General features: G+C 46.1%; 1 protein-coding gene across 1 annotated transcript in view; it reads right to left on the bottom strand.

Annotated features, from left to right (window-relative positions):
• Positions 1–12070, bottom strand: part of SLX4 (SLX4 structure-specific endonuclease subunit) — a 31269-nt gene extending 19199 nt beyond the window's left edge. Inside the window, exons 1-6 of the mRNA XM_087733249.1 lie at positions 11931–12070; positions 11124–11227; positions 4589–4691; positions 2069–2840; positions 1253–1516; positions 257–431 (exon numbers count right to left, since the gene is read on the bottom strand). Of these exons, the coding sequence (XP_087589375.1) occupies positions 257–431; positions 1253–1516; positions 2069–2438 (809 nt within the window). The 5' untranslated portion in view covers positions 2439–2840; positions 4589–4691; positions 11124–11227; positions 11931–12070. The remainder of the gene's footprint in view (positions 1–256; positions 432–1252; positions 1517–2068; positions 2841–4588; positions 4692–11123; positions 11228–11930) is intronic.
• Positions 12071–20076: the final 8006 nt, after the last annotated feature.

Below are 20076 nucleotides of genomic sequence, written 5' to 3'. Positions count from 1 at the left end.
CTTCACAGTCGCAGCCCCTCTGCCACACTACTGACGAAAGCAGCATTGGCCTTACCACACACGTGCAGGAGCCCTGCAGGGCCAGACAATCAGCCTCTGCTTTGAGATCAAAACGATTTGTTAATTCAAGCCACAAAGGTCAATACCACCATGCAGATTCCCCTGCTACCATGTTCTGAATGGCCAAGCTGACTGAGCAGTCTATGAGGTTAAGGGGGAGAGGATGTGGAAAGGACACATCGTGCTGGTCTTTCACCTGTTAACATGCTGCTCTCGTCGTGTTGTGTTCATGGCTGAGAGATCTTTCTGGCAGATCTGACAAAAAAACAAGCCGTCATCCTCTAGGCTTGCCAGGGCTTCCTCTTTGGTTTGCTGCTGAAGAGCCAAAGCCAGAGCACTGTCGTGCTCCGTGGATGGAAGGTGGTCGGTATCTGGCAAAGAAGGGAGAGATGGTCTAAGACAGAAAACTAAGTGTCCTGTATGAAAGGCACAGAACTGTTACACTTCTCATTATTAGCTTATTAAACTAGACACGTAAAAATTAATCGCAATTTTTCTCTTGCATCTTCACATTTGATTTCTCACAAGGGAACGTACAAACTGCACTTTAAACTCTACAGGCCTGCACTACCCTGGGAGCAGGAGGTGGCAATTCCTTCACAGCACATCACATCACGTGTCAGAGCCAAACGAAAGGCAAATTTTGGCTATAGTTTCTGGGGAGAACATGGTGTCTTATACACCGCGTATTAAAACACAGCAGATTTGCAAGTCCATACAGAACCAACAGGGCCTTGACTTATACAGAACCAAACCAGAGTAAAATTGCTGTGAATTGAATTCACAGAACATATTACCTTATAGAGTGCTTGGAGATCTACCAAAGACGGGGGCTACCTAAGAGTCATATTTACCTAGCAGCTACCTAACACTGTCCCAAGGGAAGGATGACAAAGTTCACTGATCCTGTTGGAATTTCAACCTCTTTCCAAGAAGACAATTATCCCTCCAGAATTGAGCATAAAGTTAATTCAGCCTCGGAGAAAAGCTGGGCGAAAAGTACGGCTACTCCTTAAACAATAGAGAAAGCAAGCTTTCTCAGTGATCTGGAGTGATTTATTCAGTGCTGCACACTGAGCCACTAGGCCAGCTGGGAACAAAGCCCAGGAATCCAGACTGCTTCTCGTGCAACCATTCTCACCAGCCCACAGCACTCTTCCTGCACATATAAGAGCTAACAAGAGAAACGTACCATTCTCTGGTGGGTTCTGCTCCTGGCTTTCGTCAGGGAAATCCCCGCCGGCTACAGACTTTGGCAAGCTATCATCTGTGCTGTGTTTTAGCTGCTCAGGTGCCACTCTCTTGAACTGCTGCATTCTCTCCACTACCAGCTCTGCTACCCGCATCTTTGACCCTGCGAGCGACGGTATCTTTGAGGTGGGTGAAGAGCAGGTCCCTGGCTGCGTAGCAGGATGGAAGGATAATGTAGTCTGGGAACAGCTTCTCAGAGTATTTACTAGAGAGGGAGAAAACACCAGAGCTTTACCAGTCAGTTTTAAACACATAGCTGAGCTGCCCAGAGAGCTGCTGGGAAGCCTTCCCCAACAGCAGCCTAAGCCAGGCTCAGTTTTGCAACAGCCATTCTTGGAGGAAGGACTGAACAATGTGTTTAGCTATTACATGACTTTACACTTGATAGCCCCAGTAACAGGCTTCTGTGCTATAGTGGACTTTAGATACCTCTATATTCCTTTTAGAGGAAGGAATATGAAGGAAGGCCTTGCCTGAAGGTCACTAGCGAGAGCAATGCAGCCCTACAGCCTCGCTCTCCCCAGCATCCCCACTGCAGGATGTCCTGTGGTTCCTGCTGTTCTTTGCTCTGATCTCCTAGGTTGAACCCCTGGGTAAGCCTGAGTAGCTAAGTGTAGATGGAAACCCAAGAGGCAAGCCTGCTTCGACCAGTGCTGCTGTAAGTCCCCTCCAGGCGGACTTCGGAAGAGCTGCACTGAGCTACAGAGTGTTTTCAGTCCTAGCCTATTTTCTGTTTGAAAGATTTTGGTTCACTCACCCGTCAGGATCCTCTGGCTACACTCGCTGGCCACTGTACTCAGCTGGCTGGCAGGGAAAGGGTTTCTTTTTCCATCCCCTTGTGCAGTCTCACCACTACTACAGGCCACAGCGTCACCATCTTCTTTGTGCACCAAAGTTTGTTCCTTTGGACCCAAATCTTGAGGCAAGTTTGTTTCCTTCGCTGCTGGTAAGTGATGATGGTTTTGGCTCTTAGCAGCAGCTTTGCCTCTTCTTAATTTGCTTCTTGCTGCAGTGCTCTTTGACCTGTTCTGAGCCCTCCTCGCTGCCTCAGCATCCCCAGCTTTTTTCTTTGCTCTACCCAAAAGATTTGCCCACAACTCTTTAAAATCATTGTCCTGTTCATCCATTGGCCTGCAGGTTGCAGTAACACTGTGGCCTAACGACGCTGCGAGGACGGGAGGGCAGGGGAAGATACCGGAGTCAGTTCAGGTTTGCGTCCTCCGTGACCTGCAAGTTTCACCAAGTCCCTTCCACCACCTCAAAGATCTCCATTCTCCAGGCTTCAATGAGGTCAACACAGCGGGCGCTTCTCTGCTGATCTGACAGTTCATTCTTCCACACTTAATTCACAGCCATTTAGTAGAGCACAGTCTCTCTCCAAGGACCCCGCTTGCTTTCACACATAATGCATCGACAAGTTGGTTGTTCAGAGGTCTCTAGACCCTAAGTTAAGCACCTCAGTTCATACAGAGCATGCACAGGATCTTTGTGATATGCTACAGGGCTTCGGAAACACACTTAATAAAGCCCTTAAATAAAGAAATAACAAAAGGTGATTAGGTAGGATGGTATATGCAGATGCACTGTGGGACATGGCTGGGGTACAACTTTGAAGGAGGAGAGAATTTGTATAAAATAGTAAGATTAGAAAAACCACGTATTGACCCAAAACACTATCGCTGTAATTGTACTACAGACATGCACAAGCCACATTAGGAAAGAAGAGGAAAGCTTTCAAAACAGATCTCTGATACTGGGTAGGCTTTTGTCCTGGAGCTCAGGATCTGAGGCTGTCCTTTTTTTATATGCATTCATACTTACATTTATATAACACAAGATCAGGGAATGAAACAGGGAAGAAAAAAAAACCCCGTCCTTCAGATCAAGCAGCTATTCTGGAGTGTAAAATTCTGCTTTGCGACACAGCAGCTTTAAAAAGGAGAGCCCGACCTCATTTTGAGAAGTAAATAAAGGCAGTTTCTGGCATTTCAGGAGGGTTTCTGGGACAAGTCTGAGAACAACTCTATCAACCGTGTTCATCCTTTCTCTCCTCTTACCTCCATGGCTGCTCACACCCCAGATTAGCTCTCCTGCTAACTAATACTGAACTCTTCCTCTGAGTGCTCAATAAGCCACGGCACTGCCCATGTTTCACAAACTGCTGTCAAACACACAAGGTGAACAGACTAAACAAATGGTATTTTTAAATGAGTTTCTTAATCTTTTCAGCTACAGTAAGAACAGCAGTACTAGCTAGGGATTACTTGGAACAGCACCAGGTACGATGCCCAGATGGAAATGCCATCAACCCCCAGGCAACATTAAAACTAGATCTCTATTCTTAGACATTTTGATTGTCCTCTTCTTCCTAGTCCTAAGTTCACTATGGTTCTGGCTGCTTTACCAGAGGTTTTATATTGCTCCCAAAACCTATTTCTTTCAAGCCTAAACCGGAGTGTTTCACTTGGAATGGCAGCAGCTGTGGTTCAGTTTCTCCAGTAAAGCTCTGGGCACAGAAAGACTCAAAGAGCAGGAAAAACACATGCGAGATTGTTTTCTCAAATGGCTTGGCTGCAGACATGCGAGGCTAAGGAATGCTGGTTACACACTTTCATGGGTCAGCCTTTCCTATAAGCAATTACAGATGTTAATGGATTTATTTATTTTAAACTCAGGCTCCCAAACCAGCAGAGGATTTTGCTGTGAATCTTGGAGTCATTTCCTGTTAGAGAGAAACTGAAGTTTTATGCAGCCAGTTCATAAATTTAGTTTTCCTGGACAGAATCTTGGTGTAGTTATCACTGTAAATTGACCATTTTCTTCTAAGTAGGAGAGAGCATGGGGAGAAAAACAGAATCTCACATCCTCTGTGGCTTTAAATACATCTCACAGACACATTCGTGCTGTCGTATTATTTATGGTGAGTTCCTGATATTAAACTTTGAAACAGATCAGCGCTTTTGTGTTTGCGATCAATGTTCAGTGCCCCAGGTAGACCAAGTCAGACATACAAACGATGCAAAGCTAAGAATTTGCCTTACTCCCCCCTTTCCAGACTTGTATTTACAGGCTTCTGCTCTGTTCAACATCTCAGTATTTCTGCTGCTGCTGCTGCTATTGGTGTGCCTAAGAGCCAGCTCTGGCACCGGTTTGTAAAGCTCGAAAAGTAATGGCTTTAAAAATAATTTATTTCAGTACAGTATTCAATTCATTTTGGAAGATTTTAGGACTCAACAAATCACAAAGCTGGTCAAATAAAATAAACAGCAGCACTTACCTATCCACTTAGATGCCAAATCTATAGCCCAGCTGTGCCCTTCAAGTCAACATGGATCAGCAAAACGGTACAAAGCAGGACCAATAAGAATGAAAGATAGAACCTGGAAAATGGGAGGAAAAGGTTAGATTTAGTGTATTTGGTACCGACTGCTCTTTTTGCTCAAGTTCCAAGTTGCAGAGGGAGGGAGACAGCAACAGCACACGCTCTAATGGTGCTAAGTTCTGCCGCTTCCATTGACCTGTGTACCCGACCTGTGTAGGTGAGTTAGGTGCCCTGCTCAGGGCCTGCCCAGCTCAGCGCCGTGTCCCCAGCAGTGAGCAGCACCGCATGCCGCTGCAGGAAAAGCCCAGAACCCTTCAGAAGGCAGAGCAGGTCAGACAGACTGGATGAAACCCTGAGGAACCTGATCTGACCCCGCTTTGAGGTGGACGTTGGACTAGAGACCTCCTGAGGTCACTTCCAGCCTGAGTTATCCTGTGATCCTTGCCCTTTCCATTTGGGACTAATTTTGCTTCCTGGTAACTTTCTTGAAACCAGAACCACTACAGTTAATTCTTACAGAAATCCATCAATGTTACTGTCATAACCCGCCAGCCATGTAACACCCTCACCTTTTTGATCCTGCCGTTTTTAGGCTCACAGGCATCTATGCAATTGAGTTCCCTGGTTTAACTGAAAAACTCCAAGAGAAAATATCCCTTTTCATCAGTTCTCAGTTTGCTTCTTTTGTACTTCACCGACTGTCTGCTGTTGAGACAAGGAGGACAGAAGCTTCAAATCCACTCGTTAGACCACTCAGTATTTTATGAAATTACATGTATCACATCCTCCAGTGTCTGTGCTCTAAAATAAGAGTCCCAGTCTTTTCCCTTTTCCTAGGAGAATCCTTCCTGACCCTTAATCACCTCCATCTGTATTCCCTGAACCTCCTTCGCTCTCCATTGCTTTTTCTGAGACACGCAGGCCAGTACTGCAGATAGCAGACTGCTAATACTGCTGATGAAGAAGTTTTATATTGTTCACACTCCTTCCCCATCCAGGCCTCGCACATCCTAACATCTTCTTTGCTTTGTTTTGAAAGCATCTGCTTGTTGAGCAAAGGTTTTACCTGAACAGAGATGCCCAGGGCTCTTTCAGTATCTGGTATCGTTAAGGCGTTCCATACGACTGATCTCTTTTTCCACCTCTGTGCTCTATTTTACACTCCTCCACACTGAAGTTCATGACCTACTGTGTTACCCGCAGCTTGGAGCCTGCTGGAACCACCTCTGATCTCAACTGAGCTGAAAAAGCCGCGTCACTGCCCAGTGGGACCACCAGGCACACGCCGAGGCGGATTCAGAATGAACCCTTGGATGCTCTTTGCCACCTTTCAGCCAGTTTCCTCTCTCAGATCGTTTACCATTCATGATAATTCTTTCTCTCTTTCCTCTTTTCAAAGGATTTCTGAGCAAGCTACATTAATCCGTTCTTTATTTCCTGATTTGTTGACAAATTCAAATCACTCCGTTAGACTACTGAGAGACAGTCTACTGGAGAAATGAGGCTATCGCATTGATAAGATGCTATCAGGTCAAAAATATATGACAGACATCTACAAATAACTTGATGATCATTTCAACCAGTTTAATAGGTACATATAAAAGACTTACTACCTTGTAATTAGTTCAGTCACAGAATCCTTAAAAAAAACCCCAAAACAACAACAGGTAAAACATCTGCTACCCTCCCACCTTTCAGAGCAGCTTCTCTTTTAACAACTGAAAGCGTCTTTCTACCAGCAGTCCAACCACGTGACACCATCTCTTCTGAGCTCTCCAATATACAACATCTGGGCCTCCTCACTTGCTGCTTTAAACCGTCTATTTGTTCCAGAATGCTTCTCCTGCCATTTCAGTCTCCAAGAATATGTCATCATTGTGGCTAGAAAGCGTAGATCAATGCTAGGTAGGCCTCAACAACTCGTACCCAGTAGATACCTTCTCCCCTCTCGACCCCCGCAGTGGTGCCTCAGTACATATCCTCCTCGATTACTCATCTTTAAAGAAAGCCTGACTCTATACCTTCACAAAAGGCAAGTGCCACGCTATGTTGGGAGCAATTTCCTCGGTTTCACAAGAAATACTAGGGGAAGCGGGATTATTTAACACTAGAAAGCGAGGCAAAAAGTAACCTCAATTTTTTTTCATACATGCATTTTTTCATACATTTTTTTTTCCCTTGTGGTGAAAGTACAAATCACCCCATTCCGCAGACGGGTCCTCTCCTCCCATCTCCACCAGTGAAACAGCCTAACAGGTGGCTGCATTCCTACCCGGGTGTAGGAAGACACGGTGCTGAGCGCGCAGCACCCGTCTCCACCAGCGAAGGAACGTGGTGCGAGGCTGTGCTCTGCGTGCCAGGCAGAGCGGGTTGCTGCCAGAAGGGTGGCACCCTTCTCCGCAGAAGCACCTTCTCCCACTTCCTCCACCAGCAAGATCAACTTCGGAGCGGTCCTGACAGTCCTCTAAGGCTGGCCAGAACTTAAGGCAAAGTCAAAGAATGGGATCAAAGTGACTGATACCGCCTCATTTTTCAGAAATGAGTTAATTGCCACGGGCTGCATGAACCTAGGCTGCTAATTACAGCGTGTTGACAGCAGGCAGGATGATGGGATGCACGCTGTTGCGTTGGCACTGAAAGTTTTATCGCCCCGCTCCCCTTCTCCTTTTTTGAAAGCTGCGGCCTGAAGATCTGAAGGTTGGTAGCAAAACTTTCAATCAAGCCAGTTCAAATACTGCAAAGGGAAAGAATTTCTGTAGTGTTTGTTCTGGAAACCACACCAGAAGGCGGCCCCTAGGGATTCTTCCAGACCAAATCCTGTAATAAAAAAACCTTCCTACAGGTTCCTGATGGAGAAGAACCTACACGTCAATAGCATAACTTCTGAAAAAGCCTATTATCCTCCATACTTTTAGAGACTCTCTTCACTAGAGCCTGTTCTCTCCAGGTTCCTGCACTAACCAATACCTTTATCACTGACACTACTCTACAAAGACACAACGCTAGATCTGTACACTGCAGCGTCTCTGTGTTTGTAGAAGTGCAAATAAATTAACACTGAGGACAGCAGCACTTGTTCTATAAGGAGAGAACAAATGTAAGTGCAGAACAGGAATTCAAAGTCAGGTACCAACCCTCTTGTCCCAGTCTCTGCCAGTTTTCCTGTGCCAGAAGAGGATAACAAAACCAGATGTGGAAATATAGGAAATGACAAATTAACTCAAGTCTATATAAGCAAGGAAATAATAGCTATGAAAATCACAATCAGATTCTAACGAGCAATCCTGGCAATGACCAGCATCAATGTCTACCTGACACCACCCGCTTCCACTACCTGATATCCCGTCAGAGCACCGTGCTCTCATTTCTTTTGAAGACCACACCTCCCCCTGTTAGTACCTTCTACATATGGTAAAGCATTTCATAGCCAGTAAAAAAACTATCACACGCCAGATGTGAATTTTAAATCGCTACTTACATGACAAAATGCCCTTCTATCTTTCAAACGCTGTAGAAACTAACCTTACCTTATAGAGCACTTCACCGAAATAGAAATTCTTACTTTATACCTCCTCTGGAAGGATAAAGGGGAAGTGAACATAAAAATAAAAACTAACGGTTGCTCAGGTGCAAATGCTCATAGCTTGTATGCAAACACAGTAGCATACAAATTAGAAATACAGGCAGCTGGTGTTTCAAAAATGCTTATTTGATTTGACTGAAGACAACAAAAAAATATTAATTTAAACAGAAAAAGACAATTGAGAACTAAGGACCGAATAAAAACATTTCACTAGAGGCCTCAAAAATCAATAAAGAGAACAATACTTATTAAAACCTAATTTGACTTTCAGAAAAATAAAAGTAGTCAGAGTAATAATAAAAACAAATATGTAAAACAACATCACAATAAGGGAATTGGATAGCACTGAATATAAACAAGGAATTGTATTAAAATGAGAAGGAGGTAAAATTACATAAGATTAGTTTTCTGGTCTAAAAGTTAAGGACTTTGAAAAAGATCTTTTGACGTATATCAAAACCAAAAAAGAAAAACCTACCAAGGCTACTAGATCATCATAAAACAAATTGTAAAACTGTTAATACTGAGAATACGCAGAACTAAATACTCTTATTCTTATATCCATCCCACGATGTTGACAAAAGTAGCCTATTCTAACAGCAATCCACAGCGTACTGAACAGCAGCTATTGAAGGCATTTCTGTCAACAGAATCAGATCATTTGCAAGCAGAATTCACTGTGATTTTTCAAAAAGGACAATTAGGGAAGTAAACACCCATCTTTCAGACCGAGATCAACGCCAGGCAGTTAAAGAAATGGCTTATATGGGAACTGATGAATAAAGATGGATAATAAAATTAATAACAATCAACACAGTTTTATGAAAACCAAGATCTCCTATGCTAAGCTAATACCTTTTTAATGAGACCTCTGTGTGTTAACAGAGGTGTAACTCTTTTGTAAACCATTAAAGAAGTATCGAGGGACAAAATTATTAATTAAAATCATACTAAATCACTACAACTCATTTAAAATTATTAAAATGTAGCTAGATGGGTTTCAAAATGCAACTGCAAAGACCAGTCATTCAGCACACGTGTTTCTAGTACCATCCCACAGCAATTAACTCTCTGCCTATCTTGTTTTCTATTACTTAGACTTAGGAAATGAGTTAGGAGAGACATAAACGACCACTGATCAAGCTGTCTGACGATGCAGAGAAAGGAACCGTTAGATAGTGCTGATAACAGACAGAGGCAGAAGGATGCAGACCACTTGTTAAACTAGCACAAAGTCATCGCTTTGGGACAAGGCCATACTTACAGGATAGGTAAATCTATCCCGGGAAGCAATGACTACGAAGGAGTTAGGAGTCCGGACAGATAAAGAGAACAATGGCAGGTACAAAGCCTTACCCAGCCCCTCCTTCTTCCAAACTGACCGCAACATGACCCTATCCCAGCGGTCTGACTCCACTCAGATACGGATAATTTTGACCATGTCAAACAATGTCGTCATTTTGCAGATCAAGAACGGAGCAATCAGCGTTATGGATGTTTGTGGCAAGAAAATCAACTGAATAATTAATGAAAAAGTGAATATAAGGAGAAATAAGAACACTTTAATGTTAAATACTCAAGCCATTTCTCTCCAGGAAGACACTGTTACTCTAAAGGGCACGTTCACTTCAAACAATTTAAGTTCTACCAATACTACTTTTTCCCAAGAAGTGTAGCTTCCAATTTGTGATTATGTCAAAGCTTACCATCACCAAAGCCAAATATAAAGTGAAATTTAACACAGTATCTTGATTTCCCTACATTCTCTAAAATAGAAAGATGCTTGCTTTGAAAAGGTGACCAAACTCATCATGGATTTCTACAGGTGGTCTGATAATATATCTATTACTCTAACATTTCATTCATTTATAACAATGAATTGCTTGCTCTCTTCTCAGCTAAAATCACATAGAAGACCTACGGTAAAATACACAGCGTACTACTTTGTGTATGCGTTGCTTTACAATGTTTCCATGCCATCCTATCTGTTCTCCATACTCCAGCGTCCATCACAAACAGGCTTGGTTTACTGTTCTGAAAGTACACGTTTAAATTTCTTCCTATTAAAATACCTTCTCCTTCTATTAACTTAAGTTCTTTCACCTCCTCAATTTCCAAATATAATTTTACCTATAGACTTGCTATGAGCGCTCTGGAAAACTTCGGTATTACACCAATGATCTCAGGGATGCATAAATGTGCATCTTCCCTGGACGACTACAATGACAGCAAGAGGTCAGCTCTCAGACAATGACGTCAGTTACTCTGTGTTTAGCTTTCAGGAAAATTCTTTCTAGAAACTCTGGCCAAGGGCCTTGAATTCAACTGAGGACCCTGAAGCATAGTTTAAGTTTCACTAGCGTACAATAATGTGTCAAACATCCTGTTTAAATTGCTATTTTCTACCATTTGACAGTTTCTTTGGAAAAAACCTGTAATGAAAATTGACCCAGTGGGAAAAGCAAATGCTCTAAAAAAACCTGAGGTCCGTTTTCTTCCAAATGTAAAGCTTATGATAAAAATTCTGTTTCTGTTTCCAGTCTGCCTCTGACACATCCGTACAGCGTAAAGCAATAAAATGACTTCTGGCGATCCAGAAAACTGTTTTAATCCAAGCAGCAAAATCAAAGGTGAGACGAGAGACCAGGAGGGAGATGAGGAATAGGCACTTAAGTAGGTATGAAAGCCAGCCACGCAAGGGTCTTTTTTTGTGGTTAAAACAGTGACTGTACCCAGACTGTGATGTTTTTAGAGTTTATACAGGAGGCAAAAGACCAAGCATCAGTCAGCGTTACTGCGTTTGGGCTTTGCTAGAGTCAAATGATTTTAGTGCAAATAATGTATGTTTTTCCCCAGCAAACGCATAATTTCTGCTTTATTTAAAAACTGCATGGTTACGAGAGGCACCTGTGTATACGCAGGATCAGGGACAAAGCGTTGTCAGTAAAACAGCCGACGCCCGCTGCTTCCCCTCAAGGCGGGCCCATACGCTGATCCTCCTGCCCCCACGCCTGGAAGAGAAAGATAAAATTCCACATTGCTTCATGAAGCAGCCAGCAGACTCCTCAGAATTGCCTTCCCCGATGACATCGCTTGGAAGAAGTTTGCTTGGAGACTGGATGCATTAAGAGCTTTTAATGAAGCTTCCTAGCAGTCAGTGCACGCTTAAATTCGGATGCCCTCGTAGCCAGGCCTTCCACTGAACAACTTTGCCTTGATCACTGAATTTGCGCTTTTGATGCTACGTTAACGTCACGGATGGGGGCTTTGCCTCACCGCACCGCTGCAGCACAGCAAGGTGACACCCATCCGAACCCAGCCCGGGCTCCCCCAACGCGCCAGCGCTTCGAGGCCAGGCTCGGAGGTGCCCGGGGCTCCTGCTCCCCGCCGTGACCGCGACGGGCCCCTGAGGGCGAAGGCCCGGGCTCGCCTCAGGGAGGCCTGTGGCGACCGGGCCCCGAGGCCGCGCTCTGCCCCACACGAGGCACCCTCCTCCCGCTCCTCAGCGGGATGACGTCCCACCACTGACGTCGCACCCTGGAGGTGACGCCCGCCCCAAGGTTCGACGCCGCCACCTCCCCGCCAGCAGGTGGCGCCGCGCCGCGCCCATAGCGCCGGCGTCATGACGTCACGCCGCCCGCCCGCCAACGCCGCCGCGACCGGCAGGGCCGCCGCTGCGAGAGGGCCGCCCCGCCGCCCCCGCCCGCCGCTGACCTCTCCGCCGCGGAGGCGGGCTCCCGCCGCTCCTCGCACCCCGCCGCCGGCCCGGCGGGGAGGCCCGGTGCCCAGCCCAAGCGCATGCGCGGGCCGCCAACCGTCTCCCGCCGCCCCGCATGCGCGGGCCCTGCCGGCGGGACGCTGAGGGGGGCCTCGCGCCTGCGCGCAGGGCGAGGGCCGCGCCCTCCCGGCGCAGGCGCGCGAGCTTCCCGCCACTGGTTGCTATGGCGATGCCCTCCCCCCCCCCCCCAGCCCCGGTCCCCATCCCTTCAGCGGGGCCCGGCGGCCGCTCCTCGCCCCGGCGGCGGGGGACGGAGGCGACCCGGGCCGCTCCCCGCTCCTCGCCCCGGGGGAACGGCCGGGAGCCACCCCCCGGGCAGGCAGCGGCGCCTCCTGAGGCCAAGCCGGCCTGAGGCGGGCACCCGGCGGCCACCGGGGGCGGCCGTGCTCCAGGGGAAGCGGCGCCGAGCCCGGCCCCAGCCCGGAGGAACGTGAAATCAGAGGTGGTTTGGGTTGGAAGGGACCTTTCAAGGTCATCCAGGCCAACCCCCAAAGGCTGGAGCGGTTAATTAGGGCCTCGGCTCCGATTGTAATTAGGTGAATAGTCCGGAAAAAATACCAGCAAAAGAGGAAAGCATACAGCATAGCATTGCTTATTAAGATTTTTAAAGAATTCAAATCTACCTAAATACTCATACGTAGAAAAACATACATTGTAAATAGGGAGAGAAATACATACCTCCTGTTCACAAGCACAAAACTACCAGTTAAAGTCGCTCGTCTTCACGTTTACAACCGAAGGCGCACGTTTGCAGGCTGCAGAGCTGCAGCGAAAGCCTCTGGTAATGCTGCGGGGTTACAACGAAAGCTGCGCCGCTCCTACGGAAATTCATGGAAGCATTGAAATTTCAAGGCGAGCAGTTACATAGCTCGAGCTTTGACCGAGCTTCTCTGTCAAAAGAAAGAGCATTGCCTTTTTATTTCGTACTTCTTACTACCTGGGGTTGAGCAGGAAAATGGATGCCATTTTTCCACTCCATTCAGTTCAGGCTCAGACACCTCAACGCTGAATGTTAACTTGGAGCGGCGATCAACAATCATTTCCTCCAAATGAGTAGTTAATCGTGGCCGAAGGTCTGCAGGTATAAAATCACCAGAGATGCGGCGGGTGCGGGGAGGTTCGTATGCTTGATTTGCGTTTGGAATGCATGTTTTGTGTTGAAATCGGGATTTCTTTCTCAACGCTTGGTATGAATGCGGTGAGAACCAAAGTCACTCCGGGGTAACACTTAACAGGCCACGAGACAGAGGGGAGAGGTTTAGCAGCTGGGGCTGGCATTCCTATTATAGTTTGCTTCAAAAACATCGAGATAAGCGTTTTACTAACAAATACAAAGCACTACTTCTAACTGTGAGTGATATGATGGCTCTTTTACACGTAACATTTATTTTTCCATAATTATATCTCGATCCGTATAATTTGACATCACCAGAAGAAATTGATGCTGTCATAGCATTACCTGTTTGGAGAGCTTATAGAAAAAAAAATTAACTACAACTTTTAAAATGGAACAAGCTCCTGAGGCATCATGCTTTTTCACTTCCAGCAAAGCAATTCAACTTTTAACCCCTGCTAAATTCAAAACAATTTGAGCTGGAAGCCCTTGAATTTTAAGCAAAGAATTGGTGCCCTCAGTTATTTTGGCAGGACCGATGGGTGTATTTTCTGCAGTGAATCTCCCCAGGAGATGCAATGTGCCTGTGTCAGCATGAGAACCCAAAACTGATATGAAGAAATCCTTTGGTTTGTGTCTTTCAACACTTTTGCTAGTTTATTCAAGCTCTTTCTCAAGTTGCTACGCTTACAGGAATTAGAAGTACTCTGAAGAAAATCCTGCAAGAACTTGCAAGCGCACATTGCACAAACGCACTGAAAAATACTCTGGTTATGAGGTGCTGAGACACCGCATTGGTTCTACAAGCTCGACTACGCCAAGTCACAGTCATATTTTGTTGCACAGTACCCTACATGCAAACTGAACTCAAAAGCACCGAATATTTAAAAGAATAACGGGGAGGGCTTGGAGGGGCATCTCCACAAGGCGCCGGACAGCCTGCAAACCCCGTCACACACCTGCCATCGGGGAAGGCGCCCGTCGGCGTCGGAAGCGACGCTGAACGCAGCAGCAAACGCGCACGCCTTCAGCCAGACCAGCCTTCACATCGCGGCTGCCAGGCGACGCTGCAGCCTCCAGATCTTCTACAGCATTTCATGTAGGCAAACGCAATTTTCTGTTCCAAAAGTGCCGAGGCACCAAAGACAAGGGCCCCTGAGAAACGTGAAACACAACACGTGCAAGCATCTGCTTTTTCACCACTTGAATCCTTTAAAGCTTACTGCGCTCGCCGCGAGGAGCGCAAACGCCCCGAGCCTTGCGGATGCGCGTAAACACAGCCTTTTAAAAGTCTGCGTTGAAAAGAGCCAAAGGAATTGCGGTGTTCCCAATACAGACGGGTTCAAAAGCACCGACATTTCACAGTACGTGCTGGCTACCAAACCGGTATCTATTCCACAGGACATTTCAAGGCCCGTAGCCGTTCCTAAAGGCAACAAGGATGGGGTTGCTGCAACAGGCTCTATTCGCGATTCGTACCCAACATCAGCTAGAAGACGCAGCCACAGTTACAGGTATAGAGAGGAGCAGCAGCTCTCCCCAGATCAGGCAGCTGATCGGAGGCAGACTGCCTGATTCCCTATGTAGACCGACTGGACTTCTGCTGGCAATTTTTTAATAATTTGCTTTTTCTCCCCACCAGGGAACTGCTCTGTATCAGAGCTGGCACAGGGCCCCAGACTCTAGTATGAAAACCTTGGCTTCATTTAATGCGTGCTAGTGGTCCTCTCCCATGAATTACAGCTGTAGAGATGCAGGCAGGTCCCTGAAATAGCAACACGTTGCAAAAGACGGGATATTTACTATCACACTTCGGTTTTGAGCTGTCTCTGCAGAAAATGACCATTATGGAACTTGTGGACGCTATTGCCAATACTAAAATGTTTTTGAAATAACTGTGCTTGAATTCGCCGCGCAGTGGTATTTATAGTAAATATGTAAATATGTTTATCTACATATCTGTGAACACACATTATGTATTATGTATACGTATATATATTTATCCCCAGGATGCTATAGTCAGCATTTCTCAAAATTTGTGTTTCACTTTGTTATCTCTGCTCAGTCTGACGGGCAGATCTGCTGATCTGCGTTAAGACTTGTAACGCTGGTGGCTCTTTGGCAGCTCCAGATTAACTTCTTAAAGCTTTTGATACAAATTGGTTCAGTCCAGGTCAGCGGGGATCAGAGAAGCAGCCATAGAGGCCAATTCCAATGAGTAAAGCTTAGAGTTTGCATTAATTTATTGTGCTAATCTGCCCTTCTCATGGTCTTTGGCCATGGTGGATGGCAGAGCTCAGCACGATACTCAGCGTGCCGAGTCTCTTGAAAGGGCAAATCAAGCAACAATGCAGCATTTTCCTCAAGAGCAGGTTTGTTTTGTTTTTCCTCTGAAGTGTGAATTTGGGGATGGTGCATGCCACTGTACCCATCTCCTCTTGTAAGGCTGCCAGAAAAAATACGTGTGTTTCCATTCAGCAAGTCACATGGCGCCAGTTAGTGCGCACATCAAATTAACTTGTTATAAACCAAAATTTGTCTTGTTTGCCTGGGAGGTGAAGTGAATTCCAATTTCCAAGAAGAATCACCATCATTCAGGAAGGAAACTGGGCATTAAACATGCTAAGAATCTCTAAACACATTAAAAACACAGTGCCCAACTAAAATAATAAAAAAAAAAACTTATCCTTTGATTTCTCGAAGCATATTGCACGATCATTTAGAACACTTGCTTTTTTAAAATATCTGCTAAACCACTTGAGACAGAACAAGTGCAGTGATTGAGATCCATTAGTGAAACAAAGCTCCAGTTGAATCTCCCTCCGCCTCCTGTTGCGGCTCTGACTTCCCGAGTTTCTAAAGGTTTAATTTGGGACAGTTCCACGAAGGATTTACTTACTGATTTACTTCTGGATCAGGTTTTAACCCCAATTACCCCTCATTTACTTGGGCTGCAAAAGGAGAACCAAGCTCTGCTTGGCTTTGCAGACTGCTTCTTTGTTAACTGCTATTACCTGACCCCAAATCCCTTGCAGATCATGTCCTGACATTTGGAATGAAATTGGACAGATACATTTAAGGGACAATTCATTACAATACCTTTTGCCGTGTGGATTTCAAAAGAGGAGGAAACTCTGCTGCTTTCACCGATTTTTCTTCCTTCCTGTAAATAGATCAACAGCAACGAGACCATCAGGAGTCCTTACAAATTTAAGTACTTACAGAAGCCTTTGGTCCTTGCACTCCTGCCAACTACTCCGTTTCGACCAGGCCCGATGGCAGACGTTTTACCCATTGCCACTTGTTCACACTCCAGACTGTTTCCAGCAGGAGTGCGATGGGAAGGGGCTTGTGAGTTGAGATAAAATTCTTGCTAGATAAAAGAAAATGTTCTTGCTCCAGGTCTGACGGTGGGAGGCAGCACCAAGGAGCACCCTTCTGTCATGGGTGAGAACGGGAAAACGACTCTGCAAGCAGATAAACTCCTCTCTTGGCCTGGACTGTGTCGTGGCCACTAAGTGGTCTAGAGAAGATAGAGGTTAAGTGTAAAGGAGGAGGTAAAGGAGAAACAAAAGACGATTCTGATTGCAGAGGGAGAACAAATGACTTTTTTTTCTTTTTTTCCTGGAAAGAAAGCTTCCTGCTGATGAAAGAAAAGGAAAACCCGTGCTCAACCCACTCCAGAAGCATCAGGAGGCGAGCTGTTCCGAGTCAGGAAAGATAGCAAGATAGATTTTAGCATGCCATCCTCTTCTTCCCAAGCAATAGGGGAGACAACCAGCTGAAAAGGACTTTGTACAGGATAATTCCAGTAAGCAGCCAAGCTTCCACGTCTCCTCTGAAATCCCAGGAATTTTTGAACCTGGGGGTTACTGGGACAGCACATGATGTCACCGGATAAGGTTTGGGCAGACCCAGCACTGCCCTGGGAAGAACTTCCAAACGCACAGGGTATTGGGCAGAGATGCTCTCCAAGTTGCTGTTACATCAGCATTGATTGCCTCATCCAAACCCAGCAGGTACTTCTCTTTATGCCTCTGGATCTCGGGGGTTTGTTTCACTTTGTGCTGGGATTCTTGAGTCCTGGGCTGTGTCCCTAACTCAGATTCACTGTGTTTCTCAGGGAAATATATTTAAGCTCCACGCAGACCTTATTTGTACAATAAGAATAATTCTGACTTGCTTCACAAGGAGGATGGGAGGATTCATTAACAATCATGAGGCACTACAGAAGTGCTAAACATTATTAATGGCTCCCAAGTTTTCTTCTTTTGGAAACAGTGGCCATTTCTTCCCATAATGTTTTAAACAGTTGCTGCTCAAGGAGCTTAGATTGCAGATTCCTGGCCTGTGGTTTGTCCATAAATCATAGACCTGGAGCCTACCCAAGACACTCTCGACAGTCTCAGCAGGAAGTCTGGACGAGAGAAAACTCTGTTCTCAATCTGGCCCAGTGAACTACTTTATGGGCCGGTCCAGTTTCAAGGTCCTGAGCCAGACGTGAGAGGGATTCTGTCCAAGTTTAAAAGCACGAGGTCTCAGGAATGTCCTTTCAAACTGCATTTCACTGCCTATAAATATTTTCCATCTTCTGCCCTGGAGGATATAGGTTTGACTCCACAGCTGATGAGCCCAGGCAGAGCAGGAGAGGCCACGCTGTTTATCACCAACAGTTTGTCAGCACACAAAGTTTAGCTTGTAGAAAAAAGAACCCAACCCATGCTCAAAGCCACTTCTGAACAAAAAAGTCCCCCCAAAAAACAACAAAAAAAGAGACAGGCAGCAGTTAATAAGGTCCCAGTAAAAAAAAAAAAAAAAAAAAAAAAAAAATCAAACCTGCAGATCAATTTCTGCACAAAGCGGGGTTCAGCATTGCTTACAGCCAGGAAAACAAATAAGCTCCATGAGATTCTTCCGGGTTGGAGATCCCCAGTTCCAACCCACGGGGAAGTATGGTAGAGGAAACGCAGAAGGACACAACCGGCCCGTGCTGGGCGCTTCGCAGCACCATTCCCACACGTTGCACGCTCTTGGAACGCTTGGTTCACCTCAGTATGCTAGAAAAATCAGGGGGCACGACCCTGGCTGCAGGAAGAGCACAAGCCGGATGGAAACTAGTGATACAACACTTTTGAAGGATGAGTAATTTAGTATGCAAGTGGAAAGGACGGGAGCTGGAAGAGCACGGGAGCTGGAGGCGCACAACCGCAGCTTCACCACTACAAACAGCACTGAAGTTCTGATGCAAGATCCATACGATGCTTGCACAGCATGTTTTGAGGTCGGACAGAAAGTGAAAAACCAGGCTCTAACTAACTTCCCATGCCTCCCTTTTACCATCACGTTTGAAACAACTCATCCTTTACACTGCTCGTGTACCGAAGCCAAAGTCACCTCCAGCCTAGCTTCCCAGTGACTCGCCTGTATTCCCATCGGCACTTCCGTTTGCGTTCATCAACACGATGCCACGCATCCCCCTTTTCCACTAGGATCTGTTCTGTTAGCCATGCAGAACATCTTCATGCACCAGCACTCTCTGCGGGTCTTTGCAAAACAAAAGCCGAGTCTGAGAGGCGAGAACCCAGAGAGGCTGCTGGTGCGTGCAACGATGAAGCTTAGACAAAGCATCAGACAAAGCAGCATGATAAAGCGTGTGAGATTTGGGTCAAAGCACCCTCCTGATCCTGCTGCTGCTGCTCCTTGCTGCATACAGGCTCCCGGGACTGGGTACAGTGACAAAGGGTAGGTTTGCACTCCCCTAACAGAAATCTTAATTGATCTTTTAGTGACACAAATCTCTCACGGCAAAAAATTCACACCTCGAGGGCTGCTGGGATTCCCGGAGGATTCCCGGGACTGGAGAGGCTAAAGACGTGTCAGGCAGTTCGTGACCGTCTCACAGTAAGCATGCTCTGCTGCTCAGTGCATCAAATTTTATAAACTAGCATCCAGCTTCAGGCATGTTATCAAGAGATGCTGTTTTTAGGCGCTTTACCAGTGAGCACCCGGTGACCAGCCTGCAGGCTAAGGCACTCACCTGCTGTACCGTTAGCATCAGAAAATCACCCAAGGTTTTCATTTCTGCAACCCGCGTTCACGAAAACACCCTGCATCGTGAAGCGGCCACGTTGCATTGCTCCTTTCAAGCGCCCTGCAATCTCTCTGCACATCCTTGTATAGCATCTAGTAATTTTTCCTGCGTATTTACGTCAGTTTTGATGGCACAGGATCTTACATCTACTTGGAAGACAGGAATGCTGCCCAGTCTCCAAACTGGATAGCTGAACTCCACATATGTTTTCTACTTCCAGGAGCAAAACCTTATGCATGTTTACCTGTGCCAGCTTAGCTGCCGGCCTACGCTTCTAATCTTTGAGTATGGGCAATTTAAGGGTATTTTGTTATTGCACAGTCAAGGAATCCCAGCATAATCAAAAGACGCCATCCGTACCTTACCGGGAGCTGGATGAAGGCGTGTGGCCTCTAGCTGAGCTACACGGCTACCCTAGGGATGTAGAAGGTGGCTCCTTGTTCTCCTCCACATCCCCTAACCTGTCACGTTAGTTCCTCTTCTGCATCTGAATAAAAATGAAATTTAGGTGATGTTAATAAAACTTCTAAGACGGTACCCCAGGCAGCAGACCCTTTTCATTCCTCTTTGCACAGCCGGGCTTCCTTTAGCTTACTGGGGCTCACGGTGTTCAGGGAAAGAGCTGGAGGTTGTCCTGGCCAGCAGAGCATTCAAACACTTAACCAAATCCAGGTCCAGAATCTTGATCTGGCAACTTAAAGATAAGCTAAACAAATATCACAGCTGCCTCAGAGAAAGAATTCTTGTAAACCAGTTTGCACGGTGTAAACCAGGCGCACAGAGGGAAACCTAGTGTGGCATTTTCTGCTACAAAGGCCTCTTCTGCTGAGCAGCCTTTGCTCCTTAGAAAGGATTCCAAGGGCCAAACTCCATTTTC

Source organism: Nipponia nippon, unplaced genomic scaffold (genome assembly GCF_047370975.1).
Source record: "Nipponia nippon isolate SJK-2023a ecotype South Korea unplaced genomic scaffold, ASM4737097v1 scaffold_5, whole genome shotgun sequence".
Lineage (NCBI taxonomy): Eukaryota > Metazoa > Chordata > Aves > Pelecaniformes > Threskiornithidae > Nipponia > Nipponia nippon.
This window is presented reverse-complemented; position numbering and strand designations above follow the sequence as displayed.